The sequence below is a fragment of the Carya illinoinensis genome, chromosome 4 (genome assembly GCF_018687715.1).
Source record: "Carya illinoinensis cultivar Pawnee chromosome 4, C.illinoinensisPawnee_v1, whole genome shotgun sequence".
NCBI classification, from domain to species: domain Eukaryota; kingdom Viridiplantae; phylum Streptophyta; class Magnoliopsida; order Fagales; family Juglandaceae; genus Carya; species Carya illinoinensis.
In genome coordinates, this window is record NC_056755.1 from 5,663,543 (window position 1) to 5,682,946 (window position 19,404).

The 19,404-nt window shown below is 33.0% G+C and overlaps 2 protein-coding genes across 4 annotated transcripts; both read right to left on the bottom strand.

The window, feature by feature from the left end:
• Positions 1–1,935: 1,935 nt before the first annotated feature.
• Positions 1,936–5,084, bottom strand: LOC122307254. Of its 2 annotated transcripts, none has more exons than XM_043120010.1 (6): positions 4,753–5,084; positions 4,491–4,640; positions 3,349–3,598; positions 3,044–3,262; positions 2,772–2,914; positions 1,936–2,370 (listed from the first exon to the last, which is right to left on the bottom strand). In XM_043120010.1, exons 1-6 carry the CDS (start codon positions 5,032–5,034, stop codon positions 2,071–2,073), a joined length of 1,344 nt encoding a protein of 447 aa, XP_042975944.1. In that variant the 5' UTR covers positions 5,035–5,084; the 3' UTR covers positions 1,936–2,070. The 2 variants fall into 2 exon arrangements, with proteins under 2 accessions (XP_042975944.1, XP_042975943.1); XM_043120009.1 differs by having other exon boundaries at positions 3,349–3,607.
• A 2,007-nt stretch (positions 5,085–7,091) lies between these two features.
• On the bottom strand, positions 7,092–10,013 carry LOC122307255. Of its 2 annotated transcripts, XM_043120012.1 has the most exons (3): positions 9,759–10,013; positions 9,462–9,533; positions 7,092–8,497 (listed from the first exon to the last, which is right to left on the bottom strand). In XM_043120012.1, exon 3 carries the CDS (start codon positions 8,382–8,384, stop codon positions 7,578–7,580), a length of 807 nt encoding a protein of 268 aa, XP_042975946.1. In that variant the 5' UTR covers positions 8,385–8,497; positions 9,462–9,533; positions 9,759–10,013; the 3' UTR covers positions 7,092–7,577. The 2 variants fall into 2 exon arrangements, with proteins under 2 accessions (XP_042975946.1, XP_042975945.1); XM_043120011.1 differs by lacking the exon at positions 9,462–9,533.
• Between the last annotated feature and the right edge of the window lie 9,391 nt (positions 10,014–19,404).

Sequence of the window (19,404 nt, forward strand, 5' to 3'; positions counted from 1 at the left end):
TTTTTTAAATTTTAAAATAAAAATAATATTAAAAAATATATTTTAATAATATTTTATTAAATTTTTAATTTTAATCTAATAACTAATAAAGCAAATGATTATTAATATATATCGGGAAACAATACCCAAACAAGCCATAGTTGACCTTCTTATCACGGGATGCATAAAGCTTCAGCTAATACAAAGTAACTTTCTGGTGCCTATTCCACTTTGAAGTGTGCAGACCGCCGAGTGGGTACAAGTCCCTCACTTTCCTGTCCTCGCTTTTTCAGTTTTTGGCATGTTTTTCACATCCCAAGAAAAAAGGGAATTGCATGATGTTTGCTTGTTCAGCATCTCACAGACTTGGAGGATGAGAGAGGACGGGGTGGGATTTCCAAGGATAAGCCGTAGCTGTGAGCTTTCTTTGCGGGCGGGGAAAGTCGTTTTCTTTAATTATCTTGAAAGATGGATTGGCGATGAAAAAGAAGGTGGTTGGGTGTCAGAATATGAAGGGCATATGCCTAAAGTTTTGACAAAGTTATAGCCAAGTGGGTAGCATGTTGAGGAGAAAAGAGAGAAAAAGACAACAGAGTAATAGGAAAACATCACCTCGGATTCTCTCGAGGCTTTAGATCTATCATGATCTTTAAATTAATTATTACATAAGAAAGGCTAGAAGCCATGTTCATACGGCAGAGAAAAAAGCCACTTTCATACAGATAAGGGCCACAAGAAACTCTAGACCTAGTTTTATAGGTTGTATTTTGGATCAAATATAATATCTTTTTTTCTTCTAAGTATTTATGTAAAGAATATATAATGTGTATGTATGCAAGTAAGCTTGCAAGTGCCTCTCATGCATTGGAAAATGAAATCAAGATGTCGATGCATTTGGTAGCATAATTTAGTTGAGGAGGATGACCCTCCAACCAAAATTAGGTTCATAATGATCAGAAGACCAATTGCTATTCATGTTAGCTTTGAGCATTAAATGCTTGGATTTATCCATATTTGATGGTCTTTTGAAGAAGTTTTAAATTTTGTCTTAGTTGAAGTTCTGTAGAGCTGAAATTCCCAATTTGAAATTTGGGGTCATTTTTTGTTTCTTATCGAAGAGTGTGTTGGAATTGGGAGTATGTTAAGGGATTAATAGCCCTCTTTTTGAAGTAAATCTCATAAGGGCCCGAGGAGGTTTAGGCCCATGGAAAGGGCTGTTCATGTTATGGTAATCTAAGCCACTTCGAAACCAAGTAGATTTGTCCGAGTAGGCAAAGTCTGTACCTAGATTTGTAGATTGTTGCTAATATCCCGTTTTATGAAAACATTTACAATAGAATAATGCTATGCTATGGCTATACCAAAATAAGGCCCTAGATGTTGTTCAAAGGGTGAAGGATGCCCAACTGCTTCTGCTTGTGTTGAATATGTAAGTGTATTATAATTAAAATACGGTACCAAGAAAAGCTGTTGAAATAATTATGTAGCCTGATTCCACTTTATGTGTTGATCATCCTATGACATTGTGGCCTAGACATCATACAAGAAACAGAGAAACATACAAAAGAAACCAAGAAGCTTCCAATGTTATATGATGAGAGTAAATTGCTTACCAGAGTTGGTTGAACTTTATTGAAACTAAACCTATAGCATTAACAGCTCAAGACCAAAGTTAAGGACATGCCAACTCTTGGTTCTTAGGTGGGTTTTACATGTAATTGTGCAGGGATTATCCAGAAGCTTTTGCATGCTTGATAAAGGCTAGGTATATCAAAACCCAGTTCCCCTACCAGAAAGACCCGGGTAGGGCTCCAGCGACTTCTCTACTCTTTACTTAATTGGTAAGTCAAAACCACGAGACACCGGAGAGGCGAGATTTGCAAACAGATTTTCCTTTTATGAGCAAAACACTCTGAAAATGCACTTCTTTGCAAGTTTATATTTTTTCTTCTGCGATTTTGTCCAAAATTAGGTATCAGAACTACCTTTCTCATTTCAAATTTGAGAAAACATAAACTTTGGTGAAATAGCATCCATTGTAACTGAAATATACAGGTATTTGTAACACTAAGACGAGCAATCTTAGGCAGATCATCGTTTCCGGCCCGAAACTGTCTTCTTCACAACTCCCACTGAGACTAAAAACTGATCAAGGGATGATAAAGTTTTCATGTCGTCTGGAGGGAAGTAACTGGCAGCCTTTCCCATAAGTGATGTGAAGAAAAGAGAGAGTGGATTGCGATTCATGAAACGGTCACCCAAGAGGTCATCAAGAAATGCGAATGCAGCCAAGAAATCTGACCTGCCTGCATTCACTGGAGCAGCAAAGTGAGCAGGAATTATCCTCTTGAATCTCCAGTCCCGTGCAATACCATCAATCCAATCCCTGACCTGAAATTTTAAAGATTCACACATGATTTTAATGCTTCTTTCTTTGTTTCAGTGAAATGTGCTTATGCTTTCAAGTCAATGTCAAAATCTTACAGTCACCACACTCAGTTTGGTTCCATTGGGGCAGCATAATGAGGTTAGATCCTGTATTAACTAGACAATTTGTTTAATCTGTGTGGGATCTTTTAATACACTCGGAAGATAAGGAGGATAGGATTCGAGGAACAAGCTTATACTGGTTAAAAATACCTTCTGTGATGTCTACACATGGGAGATCAATCTAAAAGCTTTGCAAAACCTTATTTTCAAGTAAAGATATTCTCTAGAAACTCCAATTAATATACTAACAAAGAAGAAAGTTTGTGTAGGAAAAAATGTGAAAAATGTTGTTGTTTATCTACCTTTTCAGGGACTTTGCTGAAGACCAATGTCTTCACAATGGGTGAAACAATCAGTTTTTGTGACATCTGAGCAAAGCTGGCATTAGGCTCCAACAGATTTGATGGACCGAGAAACAAGATTTGAAGAACCATTCTTTCCCAACCTGCACAAAAAATAAGTCTATGTCAATACTTTGTAATACGGACCTACAATTCAGTTTACTTGGCATTTTTCTCAATTTCACTTGCAAGAGAAAAATAATATGCTCTTTGGAGCTCAATGGAGGACTAACCCTTTTGGCGGTTCATCTTGTTGTCGACAACCGGTTCCTCTGGAACTTCCTTTCCTTTACTAAGAAGCTTAACAGCCAGACCATTTTTCGCAGATGCTAACAAGGATTGTTTGCTTATACACTCTGGTGGCTGCCTTGGTACAAAAATTACTGCATCTGTTACAAGTAATGTTCTTGAACGCTTATGATAGAATGCCACCTCAACATATGGTCCAATTCCTGAGATACTCCACAAGCAAATAAGTTAGCACTAGTCTGAACTCATGAAGACAGGGATTAGGTAGTTGATGAATAGTTTAGATTACCAACTTCTGGTGAGCTTAGAATTTTATGTTCGATCTCATCAGCCCATGGGGTTGAAAAGTTCTCATCTTTCAAGGTTTTAGCACGGAAAATTCCAAAAAACTCAAGTGGCAAATTCAAGGGCCAACTCCATTGCCTTGGGGCCACCCATAACTGAGCCCGAGGGAACTTTCTCGAAAATGGGCCAACAAATATTTTATGCTCATAAGCGAAAGTAGGCAGAACAATGTATTCCACTGGAGCTCCTAACTCCTTCAAAAGCTGGCAAGACATTAAGAGATCATAAAAAAAAAAAAAAAAAAAAAAAAAAAATGAAAATAAAAAAAAAATAAAAAAATAAAAAATAAATAAAAAATAAAAAATAAAAAATAAAAAATGTAGGTCCAAAGAAGTGATGCAAAATATTCAAAGGTCAAGGAAAACATAATTTGAACTGAAAGAAAGGAAATATACTACAATAACATACTGAGCAAAACAAAGAACTTCATATGCGGTAAACACTAAACATAAATAATTCACTTTTTCCTGACCAGTTGATGACATGATGTTTCTTTACAACCGTTTAGAACTTTAGAGTGAGTATCATAAAGGAGGCTGCTCATATGCATTCCTTTCCGATTGTTTTTCTTGATGAAAATAGTTGGCACTATTGAAGTTTTTTGTAAGTGATGCCCCTATAAGCGTTTAATATCTTGCCATGCTGTGTTAAATGCGAGAAACTGACCATATTTGGTCTCCACGTATGCTCTATTTATGAGGTATTGAAATAGACTCGAGTTCACAAAGCCTCATCTCTTAACTCTGTCGTCATTCCACAAGGTGGAGTTCTTAGGGAGCCTAACAGATTGACCTATATCCTTTAATACTGGAATGATTTGATCCTTCTTGGGCTTTGTTCAATTAAAAAGCAGTAATCAACAAAAACTCAATTCAAAATATATGAAACTGTTTGTGACCCAGAAATGCAACAATAAGCACGTATCAAGGAAAAAAAATTACACAAAAGATGTGAATCAGCAGTAGCCTTTACAGGCTATGGAAGAGATATGGGCATGCATTTTCATTTCAGATGCCACCAATACTCTCTTCAAAGTGTTCGTAATACGTATTACAGATTCAACAGAAGTGAAGAACAAGATAGAACCTGAATACACTCCTCTGTTGGAGCAATTGGGGCATGGACCCATAATCCCCCAGATTGGAGTTTAATGACTGTCATTCGAATGTTAGTTGAGACACTGCTGAAGCCTAATGCTTGCTCTTGTTCGAAAAGCCATATGCAACCCTTCACAGCCTAAAAAGGATATTAATAGAAGTGAGAAGTTTATGAAATACAGAACTTCAAACTGAACTCTACCTCACTGAACATGAAATTTAATGGTCAAGTTAAAGGTAAAGCGGCATACCTCAGTCCTGATAGTGCGCCTATTGAGAAAAGGGCCAAGAGGGAAAGGAAAGCCGGTGAAGTTGAAGTAGAACCTGCCACCACCACTGCTTGTGGTTGGCGCGGAAAGGCCTGCTGAAGCAACCACGAAATTGATGGCATCCCTTCTCTTGTTTCTGGGTTTCAATTGTAAGCAAAAACCCTGTAATGACCCACCAAGAAATTTAGGATTTGGATCTCTGAGAAAGATTGGGTTCTGGAGGACTCCGGATTTTTGGTAGCAGACGGCAATTGGTGCTACCATTTCTTGAAACTCTCTATTTTCTTTACTTCTTTTACCATAAACCGAACATAGACTTGGGTGTCTGTATATGGGAGGATCCAAGCTTGCGATTCCAGGTTATGCTCGTGACACGTGGTGGATCTATGTTGGATTGTCCGACGTGGATTTTCAAAGCATTTTAGATTTATTGTGGATGATGAAAAAAGGAAAAGAACAATGTCGAAGTAGAAATAATCCAACTTAACTATGGCCCTCGTCATTGGGCGATTATTTGTTGGTATTGGCTTTTTAATAATATGATGCGTTGTTTAAAATCAAAAAATTAAAAAATAAATATAATATGTGATATGTGAAATGATAAATAGAGATACTATTCATCCTGTATATCCCTTCCTGGGTAGGGGTGAGAATTTTTTTTCTCGCCATCGTCCATGGTGGGGGTGGGGTACTTCGTTCGCTACATGGGGTGCGGGGATGGACCTCCATCTTCCAGTCCCCTAAGTTCAGTTATTTGGACTAAAAATGATCTAAAAATACATTCAAACATGTTTTTAGATCATTTTAAACCTAGAATTTAACTACAAAATAAATATATTTAAAAACTAAAAAAAAAAAATTATAGGGATAGAAACTATTAACTATATACTAAGTTTCAACTAATATTATTAAGCATTAATTAATAATCATCACTAAGGCACTAAGCTAGTACAATGATACAATTAAGAGAACTAATAAACTATTACAATATTACAAACTCATCTAAAATTAGTACATATTACAAATTATACTATTAATTGTTGTAGCAACATTACAATTAATTGTAAATTGATAAAATTTTAATATTTCAAATTTGATAAATTTGGGGTACAAGGTGGTAGTGAGTTCATTGAATTGTGTTTGTGAGACCGTGAGAATCGAGATCATAAAACCTGCGATATTAATAAGTTAAAAATAAAAAATAAATTAGAGTTATAAAGTTATAAACATGAAATAAAAATTTAAAATGCAAAATATAAAACGTACTAACTAAGGTGAGATTGGCTCATTGGGATGAAGATGATTATAGATCATTAGGTCCTTAGGATTAGGATTCGGCATATGTATATTGAGAATATAAAAGCTAAAACACATACAAACAAAATAATTAGATACTAAAATATTATATAAAATTATAAAAGAAAAACAATTAAGGGACAAATTGTGCAAACCATGACAATGGTAGATCCAATACACACAAAGTCATACCGCAAACCATGACTTGAGTTTTTCTTTTTAATTAACATATATTATAAATATATATTATATATATGGGCAGTGGGGGCGGGACATGGGCCACCCTCATCCCGGAGGGCGGGGCAGACACCCCTAATGATGAGTAAGAAAGTCCCATCTAGCATGATATTAAATAAATAAATAAATATTATTTTTTAATATTATTATTATTTTGATATTTGAAAAAATTTGAATTGATTATTATATTTTATGTAAAAATTTAAAAAAATTATAATGATAAAATGAGATAGGATGAAACAATGTTTCGCAAAGCCTTTGGATGGAGCAGGCAAAGCAAAATATCATCCAAAGTTTTATTTTAATTTTGGTAGGCGTTACATGCACGTTTGCTTAAGTTCACGATTGGTGCCCATGTCTTAAAGAGGTCATAGCAATACAATTCTTTCACGTTTGCCACCCTAGTTGCCTGTTCTCCAAGAAACACAAACACAGAAATATCACAAAAACTTCACCTGCAATCCTTGAAATTTGATTAATGGTTTTGACAACTTTCATGACATGAAAGAAAGCAGTTTTTACAACATCCATGACATCTAAGAAAGCTTAAACACCAAACAAAACCTTCCATGACCACAAGATGGTGTTCCAAATCAACAAGTCTGCAGGACTGATTCTTTTTCTTATTATTTAGTAAATCTAAAAGCAAACATTTGAAGTTTCACAGCACATGAACAAAAGACAAATCCAACATGCAATCATCCACTCCCATAACACAAGGCCAATCACATGAGTTGCAGGTGATGCAACGAGCCCAGCAAGTGACTTAAATAATTAATTGTCAAGGCTAAAATAACTATATCATATTTCATTGATCTCAATTCTACCATCAGACAAACAACTACGATCAAATTACATAACTATCAAATAATGTTTTTCATACAAACAAGTGTCTGAGCTGTTCATAAGCCTCGAACTAATTACCTATTACAACCGTAATCTTCAGAGAAGCTTTGAATATCCACAAAGTAACCATGTCTTGGAAAATTAAGAATTTGTATTGGACTTGGAGGCAACCAAAACTTTAAAATTCCAGAAAATAATATCATGTCATCATGCCAGCCAGATTCAATAAGAGCTGAAATGATTCTGAAAATAAAGAGGCTTGGATGATCCTGAGACTAAGGGGCCTTGAATGGAAGGAACTGGACGCAGCCTTAAGAGTGTGGAAAGTCGTCGAATTATAACGTTGATGATATTTGGATAGAGAGGCGCCATTTTAGAGGAGCAAACTTCTTATCACAGCACTTGCAAACAACTGAGAGACAAGAAGTTCACGTGATAATTTCTCTCACAAGCCAATCCAGACTAGGATATGCAAAGTACAGTATAAGAAATGATGGGACAGCAAACACAACTGTAACAAGTATGTACAGAGCCAAGATGGCTGCACTGGCCGGTATTGCATATAAGACAATCAGAAGAAATATAACCACCAATGGGAATTTGGCTGTCAAATGAACAAAGAAAACCAGTGACTTCTGAAGCAAGGAGTGTAGATTCTCCATACTGAGGTAATTATTGAAACGACCATGGTCAGGGTTTGATCTAGATGGCTCAGGATGATGAGTATTTTGTACCCTCCTGAGGTTACCATAGCCAACTTGACCATTCGGTAAATTTCCATTTGTTGGACAGACTGATTGATGACCCCTAGAGAAGGAAGAATTGGACTTCACTCTATCACCATTCATGCTCTCAACCATCCAGAGAAGAAAATAGTTCTTGCGAGGAAATTTGAGATTTCCCCTGTAAATCAGACGAAAGGATAAGAGATTGCACCATGGGCAGGAGATAAAGAGTGGAAGCTGAACTGGTAGAGTGGGAAATTTCACAACAGCCCATTGCAGTCCCAGTATGCAATTTTTACAAAGGGTATGGCCGCACCATAAAACATAGGGTACATTTTCAACAATGTTAAAGGATTCCCAGCATATTGGGCACTCTAGACCTTCCTCTCTGCTAACAGTAGAAGAAGCCTCGTCATCAGAGCATTCAGAAGTGGCTTGGGTTGGGTTTAGAGGGACATTTTTTTTCGGTTCAACACTTCCAGCTGTGCAATTGGATGCAAAATTCCACATTCTAATATCAGACAGAGGATGGCCAAGAAACTACCATCACTTGCTAAGGATGTGACATAACACTTGAACAAAGGAGTCCCATTACCATGATGACTGCTGGCAGCGGTTTGCCCCTGAAAGAAAACATAGAGTAAATTCACAAGGGAAATCACCTTTATGCATTGATATCAATATGTTGTAAAACATTCATCTCGTGCTTCATTTCGTAACCTGGCTCTGATACCATAACAGGATATGGATTTTGAGGAAGATTTCCTTGCCTTTCATTTACAAATGATGAGGTATTTATACAAGAGGCAGAGAATAAAAAACAGTTAGATCACAGCAGGGACTTTGTCTACAGTTCTTTCTAGAACATTTGTATTTTCTGTACAATTATCATCTAGCTTAATACAACTGACATATGATAATTGATACCAATATACACTTGGTAACAACACATTAATTATGCTCTCATCCTGAGTGATTGGAGCAAGCAACTTATATACTCAAATAAGGGGCAGGACAATCTTCCCTCTTAAATTCTGTATATCCTCATCACATCATTCCATTATAGATAGTGCAGCTCAAGTCTCACACTTATGGCTAGGGATGAACACTGATAATATTTGTAATGACTCAAGGAAAACCCAATCCAGATCCGTGCCAATAGTCCAAAAGAACCAGTCAAGGTTACAATCGGAATCCCTTGCAATTAGTATAAAGGGCAAGAACTGAATACATGGTATCACAAAAAATTTTCAACGCATGTTAACTTATAGAACTAAGATACGGACCTAATGGTGAAGAATCGGAACTTGCGATCCATCAAAATCTTTCTGCTTTGATCAGAAAGTCTAAAGCATGAACTATAAAACAAAGTATTGCCAAGCACCAGAGATTTATGCACTAGCAAGCACGTAAATGTGCCTCACAAAGATATGCTGAAAAAAAGTGCAATGATAGACGCTAATCTATCTCAAGCAAAACTTGGTCAATCTCGAATCAAACCACTTCATCCCAGTTACACCCACAACTACGGAACAAAAATAGTTGCTTAAATCAATTCACAACCCCGAAAAGTTCAACGAAATTTACCAAATCTCAAATTTCCCACTATTAAAGCGAACTTTGAACCATTATCAGTAGCCTCATGCATTTCCGCATTTCCTAAAAAAGCCCATATGGGAACGGAAGAAAGAATCACCGAAAATCGAAGCCATAAAAATAAACCTAAAATCCAAGTTATCGAGCATAAAACGGAATTTGGCAATCGATCCGTAAAATATTAAGCATGATTAGCGATGCTCAATCATTTTTTATTAACAGCGATAGTAAATCATTTAAGAGAGCTTAAATAACGAACAATTAAGAAAAATTGAGCTACGTTCTCACCGATTGGTCGATGCGCTACTTGACATCAAACAATCAACCTGTCTCTCTCTCTCTCTCTCTCGCTCTATGCTTTGAGCTCTAAAGTCTGGGGCTGTTGAATAGAAATCGAAGCTCTGAAGAAAGAAAAAAATGCTTTAGAAGTGAGATTATGGATTATTTGGGATTCGATTTTTGGGCGTCGGATTCATTGTGTAATGAAAAGAAGAGAAGGGGAACGTCGTGGAAGCCTCGCCCCCTTCCCTACTTGTTTTCAAAGTGGCACCGTTACATTGTAGCAAGGGCTGGCAGCCGTTGCCCATATCGGCCCGTTTCCCAATTCGCCGGCCCATAGGAGTAATTGCTGAATTTTAGGGTCTGAAAATATAGTTTTTTTTTTTTTTTAATCTCCCAATTGGATTCTTCTGCTCCAGCCCATCCTTAAATTTCATTTGTGTCCATTTTCTTTAAGAAATACATACTTTTTTTTTTTAATTAAAAGTCTAATTTAAAGAAATCCACACATGTCCCTTTATTAAATAAAATGTTTTTTTTAAATAAAATATATTTTAAGGGAACACTCGCAACTTACAAATTAATTTAGAATATTACTATGAGTAATATTAAATATAGTTTTAGAATGTATAAGTCTCACGCATTTTATTTGAAAAAAATAAAATCTACTATTAAAAAAATAATTTTTTCATATAAATTTCAGACTTACTCATGTTTTTTGAATTGCATGGAACTTATATATCTTAAAATTGCAAATATAATTTCTCTACTAGTATTATATATATATTAATGAATGTGATGGATAATCGGGCTTAAAGATAAGGTATGCAGCATGCTGAAGCCCTCCATTCAGTTATAACAAAACGTATATAGGCAATCCATAATCCCCCAAATTGGTACGATAACATGGAGCATGGCTTTCAAATAGTCACAACCATCTTCTAAATGCATAATTCTCATCTGTTAGCTGAGACAAAGAGAATGCTAAAAGGGTTGAAACTTGAGACTTTATTTTGGGCAGGATTTGGTCCAATAATGATGGAGAGATTAGGCTAAACATGGATTCAGAAAGCATTTCATCTTATCTGATTTCGTCTCATTATTATAATTTTTTTAAAATTTTTACATAAAATATAATAAAAAATTCAATTTTTTCAAATCTCAAAATAATAATAATATTAAAAAATAATATTTGATTCAAATTTTATTTTTAATTTAAAATTATCTCATTTTATCTTAAAATTTAAATTAATTTTAAATTAATTACTATGATATATAGCATTACTTTTTATTTTATTTTATTTTTCGAGCGAATCACAATTATGGAAGGAAACATAATCCTTACGATCACATGCGCAACTGACAAGAGCATTCGCATTTAATATATAGGATATGTGCATGATGCAAGTATAGGTGTTGAATTTAAAACTTTCCATTAGAGGTCGAAGTGCATGTGGCTCACATTCCTCTTTCCTTGGCGCCATGGCCTAATTTTATGGTCCCTAGCTGCTTATAATGTCACCTTGGTTTTGTCATATTTAGCAGTATGTTCAATGTACTTGTCTTTTCAAGCACTCCCGACCCCACAGTTATTTCTCTGGTGCAAACAAATAGAGCCGCTCGTGAATAATTTGAGATCAATTCATATAAATTCAATTCTGACTCGTTTCATTTAATAAATGATTGAGCACTAATATTCATTCGAATATTAAACGAACAAAACTTATATAATCTCGACTCGATTTGTTTTATACTCGTGAATAATATTCGTATAAATTCGATTCAACTTATTTTGAGCCCGTCACAATATTCGTAATATTTATATATATACTCTTACACATATATTCTTACATATATTCTTTTATTGTATATATTTTATGTGTTATAAACTTATATGTATTATTTTTTATACTTCATATAAAAAATATATTTTATTACTTTATGTACAACAAAGTGATGAAAGAATAATGTTGAGTATAATAATGTATTAAGTTCACAAAAGAATCATTGAGTCAAATGTTTATAAAGAGTCAGTAACTTTAATTTGATTACTACACTTTCTTATCTAATTTCATTTTGGTTATTTGGTCATATTTAATATTACTAATAAGGGGCATATGTGCACAGTGAAAATTACAAATCTATTATAATAAATATTTACATTTTTATATGCTCTTAATAAAATATAATTATCATCTAACATTCACCTAAATAATTATTAAGTATAATAGAAAAATAATGTATAAAAAACAAATATCAATTTGATGGAAAATAAATTGACAATAGGAGAAATATATTGTTTAAAGCATCTTAGTTAAATATAGGTAAAATTTTGTCTATGAAAAAAAAAAAGCTTTTCTTTCAATATCATTTTTTTTAAGTAGAAACAATTGTATTGAATTATTTAAACCACATTACAAATGACCAATTGGAAACAATTTTATTAAGTATTTTTTAAAAATATTTATTAATTAATTTCATTTTTAAAAGACACAATAAGTCTATAAGAAATAATAAAAATACTATAATAAAAATATAGTACACTCAAAACGACATTGTTTTGGGGGCTTAGAAGTCACAGAACCCTAGTTTCATCTAATTTTCCCCTCCCCCTCCTTGCGCTGCACGACATCATCTCTCACTTCTCTTTTCTTTCATTTTTTTTTTCCTTCTTCTTGCCACCATCAGTGAGCTACTCTCATTGCCCCCATCGCCACCACCACTGTACCACACGGCGGGACCTCCTATTGCCTCTAATCACCGCTGCAACCCTCTAATCCTTACGCTGTACTCTGTCATTTTCTCATGGGTTTTGCGTGTCACCTATTGAAACTGGTCCAGCTTAGTTATGCGTTCGTTGAGCGGCAACCCCTCGTCTCGGATGGGCAAGGCAAATTTAATTTAAATTTAAATTTTTAAATTTTATTTTTTAGTAAGGTTTTATAGAGAGTTGCTTGTTGGGAGGTATAATAATTGTGGCCTGTGGGTCTTTTAACTGACCTTGTCGCTTTGTATATGCGAAAAAAACATTGGCCATAGATTTCCAATCCTCTTAATCTTTATGGGTGTTTGTAGGTGCTATTTTTATCTGCATCTTGTTTTGAGATTTTTCCCTCTTGGTTTTCAATCTCTCTATTAAAGCTCTGGCTTTTCTCTGTTATGATTAATTTTTACATTGTTTGCTCTTTTCTGTTGCTACATGCCTCTCTGATGGGGCTGAGATAGGCCTTCCCTTCGAGCAGTTTGGCCTTTGGGCAATGGTTTTCAACAAAAATAGGAAATTTAACTCCAACTCGTATAAATTCGTGTATGTATTATATTCGAATTTGAGTTCGAGTCTGATCAGTTAGGCGAGCTGAACTCGAGTAGAAGTTTTTAATTATTGTTGAGCTCGAGTCTAGTTTAGATACATGCTAAACGTGCTTGAGACCCCCTGTTCGAGTTTAACTCGGTTCAGTTCGTTTGTAGCCCTACTCAACACCCATGTGATACTTAGATATTGAAGTATTATTTTTTTAAAATAATAAAAAAATATTTACAATTATAATTATATAATTGTTATATAATCGTTTTAAAAAAATAATAAAATATAGGATTTATATAAAAAAATTAATTTTTTAATAATAAATTTTACTCTTCAAAAAATCTTATGCATTATTTACGTACTCTACAATTATGAATTACATTTATTTTTTAATTTGTAAAAGACTTTCAGCGATAGTAAATTGCTCGAAATAAATGTCTGGTTGCAAATAGTTATTTACAGCAATGTTTTCGTGGCAAAAAAACATTTGTGACCAAAAATATATTTTTTGGTGCCTCATGCATTTTTTCAGCAATTAAAAAATCGATGCAAACAGCATCTCCGAGCAGGACTCTCAACCTTATAGCTTACTTTTTTTGGCGACAAAAAACTCAGCGCCAAAAAAAGCTTCCCTGTTTTAGAACTAGTTAGCCATGATTGACACACTTTTTGCAGTGAAATTTTATACTTTTTGTGAGGACAAAAAATCGCCAGAAATTACAGTATTTCTCACATATATTTCACTCGAGGGACTAAGTATTGTGTTGCCACATATTTTCGAGAAGTCAGCTACAAATTGAAGTGGTGGGAAAAAGTTATTTCTGGTAAAATTATGGACTAATTACGGCAAGATCATTGGTGGGAAAAGGGCTTATTTGTTGTAGTGGATTTATTATCAAATTAAGTAGTTTGGACTTGAATTAATATGTACTTTGTCCTAATTTCTTATCTACATACTTTCTCATTTGTTTTCTCAAATCTTTTTATCTCATTTCATTTTATATTTATCTAATCATTACAAATTTTTTAAATTTTTATATAAAATAAAATAAACAATTTAATTTTTTTAAAATCTCAAAATAAAAATAATATTAAAAATATATTCTAATAATATTTTATTCAAATTTTATCTTTCATCTCAACTTATCAGCGAAAACAAACGTGGTTGCACACATTTTGTATGTATCAATTTCTTTGCTGTATAATATTAGACTTTTTTAAATGTGTTACTAAGTGTCACATTGTCCGATCAGAGAAATGCTAATTCGTATACAAATAAAAATTAAAAAAAAAATAAAATAAAAACAAAATTTAAAAAAATTATTTTATAAACTGATATGATTTAATGGAAAAAAATTTTACTCATTATCCTCACACATCATACTCCACACATATATATACCAATGAGTACCAACAACCCATAATGATTAGAATAAAGAAGGAATAAGAAGAAAATAAAAGAAAAGAGAATTCCTTCTGTCAATTCGCTTATTAATATTTCTTCTTGAATTTAGAATGTCTTTAAATGGCTTTTTTTTCTTCACATTTTAATAGTCATAGAAATGTTCTAAACAATTAGATATTGAAAAATGTTAAATATATATTAAGTCTCAAATAAATAACTTCCGTGCAAGTCATTTATAAAAGGAAGGTTCCATTTATAAAAAATTTTTTACATTAGAATTCACTTTTTTACAAAGAATTATATAAAATTTATCTATTTAAAATTTGTTCAAATTATTTCTCTTTTAATAAAGAGTCCCGCTACACTCGCTTGCACATGACCGCTCCATCTTACTGCTAGTGTAAAATCATCCTATCATTTTTTTAAAATTTTTATTCATTTTTTTAATCACTGTAAAATATTTTTTAAAATATAAAAAAATATCAATACACTAATAATATTAAGTAAAAAAATAATAAAAGAAATTAAAATACATGATGTGTAAAAGTAAGTGAACAAAATAACATTTCTCTTAAATAAAATAAGGAAAATTCTATGTGCAGTCATTTTTGCGGACTCCTTTGTACACTCCAGTGATATGATTGGTTGTGTATTAAAAAAAAATTAATCCAGCCAATCATATCAGTAGAGTACGCAAAAAATACACAAAAATAACTGTATATAGCATTACATAAATAAATATCAACAATATTAATGGTCTTAATTAAAGATCTCGGCTTTTGTAACCTACGTGCTGACAAATAGTAAATATTTAGTCTATTAATGTCAATAATAATTTGAAGCTACGTACCTGTCGTCAGTGCATCGGTTAAAATATAAACACTTAATTTTTAAATTATTAAATTAATTTTAACTCAAAACTTATTTATACGTAAAATCAACAATTTTTTTTAAATTAAATTTTTTTACACATGAGATTTATAATTTTTTTTAAATTTTCATAAATATATCTAATTAAACTCATCTTAACATTTAAACATATCTAAATTCATCTTAAATAAGTCTTATAAAATTTATTCTATTATTTTAATTAATTTATTATTATTTATAAACCATTTAACTCATTTTAACTCAATTTAATATTCAAGCGGACTAAATTATCAGCTATTTGACTCGGCAAAAAAAAAAAAAAAACCCACGTTTTGTGTCATTTATTTCTTCCTACTGCGTATACTACGAAATTAGGCATGCAGGGGGCCTTTGACAAGTATTAATAGAATAATATTCAGACTAACAGTAAACGGTATAATACATTGAAAATTCCCGGCCCTCGTTGTGCTCTCAAATACTTAAAGTATTTGAGTTTGAATGCTAAGCTGAGTAGTTGAGATGAGTTGAATTAAATTTTTAATAGATAATAGTAAGTTAAAAGGATGAAATGATTTTTGTGAGGCCTACTTAATATGAGTTTAGATATATTTAAATATTAAGATTTGTTTAGATTAATTTATGAAAATTTAAAAAATATTATGAATCTCGTATATAAAGAGATGTTGAGTTGAAAAAAGTTGTGAATCTTACGTGTAAAAAAGATTTGAACTGAGATGAGTTTAATTATTTAAAAATTATGTGTTTAGATATTAGACTCATATTAAAATTAGACTGATTTGAATTGATTTCAATGCACTCCAATAACTAAACGGGACCCACAAATATACTTGCTAGCTAGCTGCGTCCTGCCTCATTCAATGTCTGATCAAGATGAACCAAAAAAATTTGCAAACCCCTCAAGCTGAACTATTACCCCAAAACATTGAAAAGTCTAAAAATGTGTCATCTATTGCATGCATGCCATCACATAAATCCACACAAACGCATGTTTCCCATTCTTGGGGCAATTGTCGGGTCCGATGCTGTACGACGTTCTTTCTCTCTGAGTCATGCCGTATCAGACTTTAGTTTCATTAATAATATTGGTTTTGAAGTCGTTCAAATTAAGGATTAGCACAAGCAAAGTAAACGTGTTTCCGCGTTATACCAAATACGAAAGCCAATTTATATGTTTCTACCAAAGTTTTCTACGTTCAAAGTAAACCAAGATCAAGCCAAAGGCGTCAGATCACAAACATATATGATCTAACTGCTACGTACTACATATCTGGCCTGGCCTCGGTCAAAGTTTCACGTATATATCCTTTTCCATTCAAAATGCATGCCCAAGAAAGCAAATTAGGCTTGCAGAGCATTCTCACCTGGTTATGCATTTCTAAAATATATTGTACTTTTTGACTATTAAATATAAAATAAACTTGCAATGGATTATCTTTTCCAAAATTTGTAGCTTTTAGCTACGATATTGGTAAAGAAAAGATCAAATTTGGTCTATACTATACATATAGCAAATTTTATTTTATTATTTTTTTATAACACTCTCTCTCTTTTCTCTATCTATATCTACAAACTTCTATAAGTTTCTTTAAATTAAGTAGCAAAATGTGACAAAATAAAATAAACTAATAATTAATAATTAAAATATGATAAAATAAAATTAATTAATAATTAAAAAATTAAATATTTTTTAAATTATTAATTACTTATTACTATATAATAAATAAATAGATATCTAATGTGGATATTTGATGTGAATAGGTAAAGTTAAATTTATCTTATATTATTTTATTATTAGATAATAAAAAAATAATTATTCTAATATAGAAACTTATATAAATGGAATAGCCAAAATCTGAATTCATATTACATTCATCAAAATTGTCATTTACATATGCATAATCTATTAACAATGCTCACTATCATGAGTTTTATCATGAGTTGAATTTCTGACGCCGGACATAATAAGAATTAACATGGTGGCTAGTTAATTTATAGATAGTAAATTAGAAATTGAGATTGAGAAGAGATGCAACACAGAAGATTTTGAGATTAGGGTTTATTCATAGATGCCTAACAATGACTCTGAAACCCATAACCTATAGGATTAAATAGCTAAGGAAATCAAGAGAATTTTCAAAAATCTTGTCCAAACTAAAATAAGAATCATCACATTTTAAAAAGTGATAGCAAAATATTATCATAAAAGAGAAAAATAATTTAAATTCACGATTTTGAGGAGAAAATAACTTATCATTTTGGAGTTGAAATGGGAGCCACTAGGCATAGCATAGTGACTATGATGTGCGCATTCATGAAAATAACTAATTTTTGAACTGGATTCGTAATTGTGATTTTGATACTCGAAACGTATCAAAGTTATGGCCAAAATATTAAATACTGATGCATGTGCAATATTCACATTTTTCTTTGCCTTCTCGAGATAGTACTCCAGCGCTATCAATGTAAAATTTACCAATTCAGTAATATTGTTAAATCCGAATCCCAGACCTAAAACCTGGGAATAATCAGGAAATACCCAATTGGTGGTTGAATCAAATCAGCAAGTTCTTTGATTGGTATATATGACTTGTAAGTACTTGTACGTGGCTGCCACAGTACGTATTTCAAACGTTTAGGGCTAATTCCAAGCACGACTTTACCATTAAACTTATAAGTCTAAATGCACACGGATCATTTGAAGGTTGAAATATTTTGTTGGAGGTTTATATAAAATATCAGACACTAATTGAGATATGAAAATCATGATTCAAAATATAAAATCCTAGCTAGCTAGAAGATATATATATATATATATATAGTGAAGAAGCCCATTGCAATTTGCATGCAGCCCTCTGTGACTCTAAGTAATTAATAAAACGTTTTCACTTAATTTGCAAGGTTATTTTATATTATTTTTACACGGAAAATGCATCGCATCTTCATAATAACATTTTATTGCATAATTAATTAATTTCTGACTTTTTTCATGCTCGTGAAAGAGGATTCAAATCAAAGCCAGTTTCTTCATTTGAGACCCATTCAACGTTTTCGCGTCTTGAATTTTATCTCTTACCATAAATTAAAAGTCAAGAGTCCTAAAAGGATTCAAACATTTTTAAAAACTGGAAAAATCAATTCATGACACGAGTTCGTTCCTGCGTACTGCAAGTATAAATACCCACAAATCCTTGGCAAGTACTTCATCAAATTAGTTATAATATTTAACTATCTTGGCTTATATATAGAACAAGCTAGCTGATCATCATGAGGGTTTTAAAGATGCTTCTTGCAGTCACAACAGTGCTTTCTCTTATGAGCATGCACGCAAATCAGGCTTGCAGAATCTTTCATGGAGAAGGACAAACATTGATGCATGAAAGCCTTTTGTTAGGTTCATTGCAGAAGGGTTCAGTCCCCGATCCATCTGCTTCCAATCCACGCACCCACATCCCAAGCCCCGCTTCAACAATCAACCAGATCAGGACCTTCCTTGGTAACTTTATGGCTCCTTTGTCGTTGGGATCACTATATAAAGGTCTTCATGTGCCCAACCCGGCCTCTCAAATTCCATGCTCTGCTTCAACAATCAACCAAAGGGACTTTGCAGGTAACTCTATGGCTCATTCACGGTCGGGATCATTGCAGAAGGATCTGCTTGTTCCTCCATTTGGACCCAATCCGGACACTTACATCCCACGCTCTGCTTCAAGGATCAACCAAAGGCCGTCCCTCACAGGTCATGAGTCCATGAATCATCTGTTTTTAAATTCACTGCAGAAGGGACGTCCCGTCACTCCCTCTTCGCCAAATAGGCGTATCCCGCCATGATATCGCATGCATGCAGGCTTGTCTACAAAATGGAAATAAAGGCCATTCAACACGACCAGTAGTACTATTAAAGATGAAAAGTTCAAAACAATACTCGGGAAGAAAATCGATCCTAATATATCACCTGTAATTCAAAGCGTCAAACATGTGATTACTATAATTATTTTAGCTACTGCATGTAATAATAATAATGGCAACTAAAAACACTTTGCATGCCAGGCTACCTT

Bases quoted from the DNA above. Each gene is read 5' to 3' on its own strand.
- LOC122307255 (XM_043120011.1), bottom strand. From the start codon at position 8,384: ATGTGGAATTTTGCATCCAATTGCACAGCTGGAAGTGTTGAACCGAAA.
- LOC122307254 (XM_043120009.1), bottom strand. From the start codon at position 5,034: ATGGTAGCACCAATTGCCGTCTGCTACCAAAAATCCGGAGTCCTCCAG. The intron at 4,641-4,752 runs GTATGCCGCTTT...TATCCTTTTTAG, and splicing joins GGCGCACTATCAGGACTGAG to GCTGTGAAGGGTTGCATATG. The intron at 2,371-2,771 runs GTAGATAAACAA...TTAAAATTTCAG, and splicing joins TCAGCAAAGTCCCTGAAAAG to GTCAGGGATTGGATTGATGG.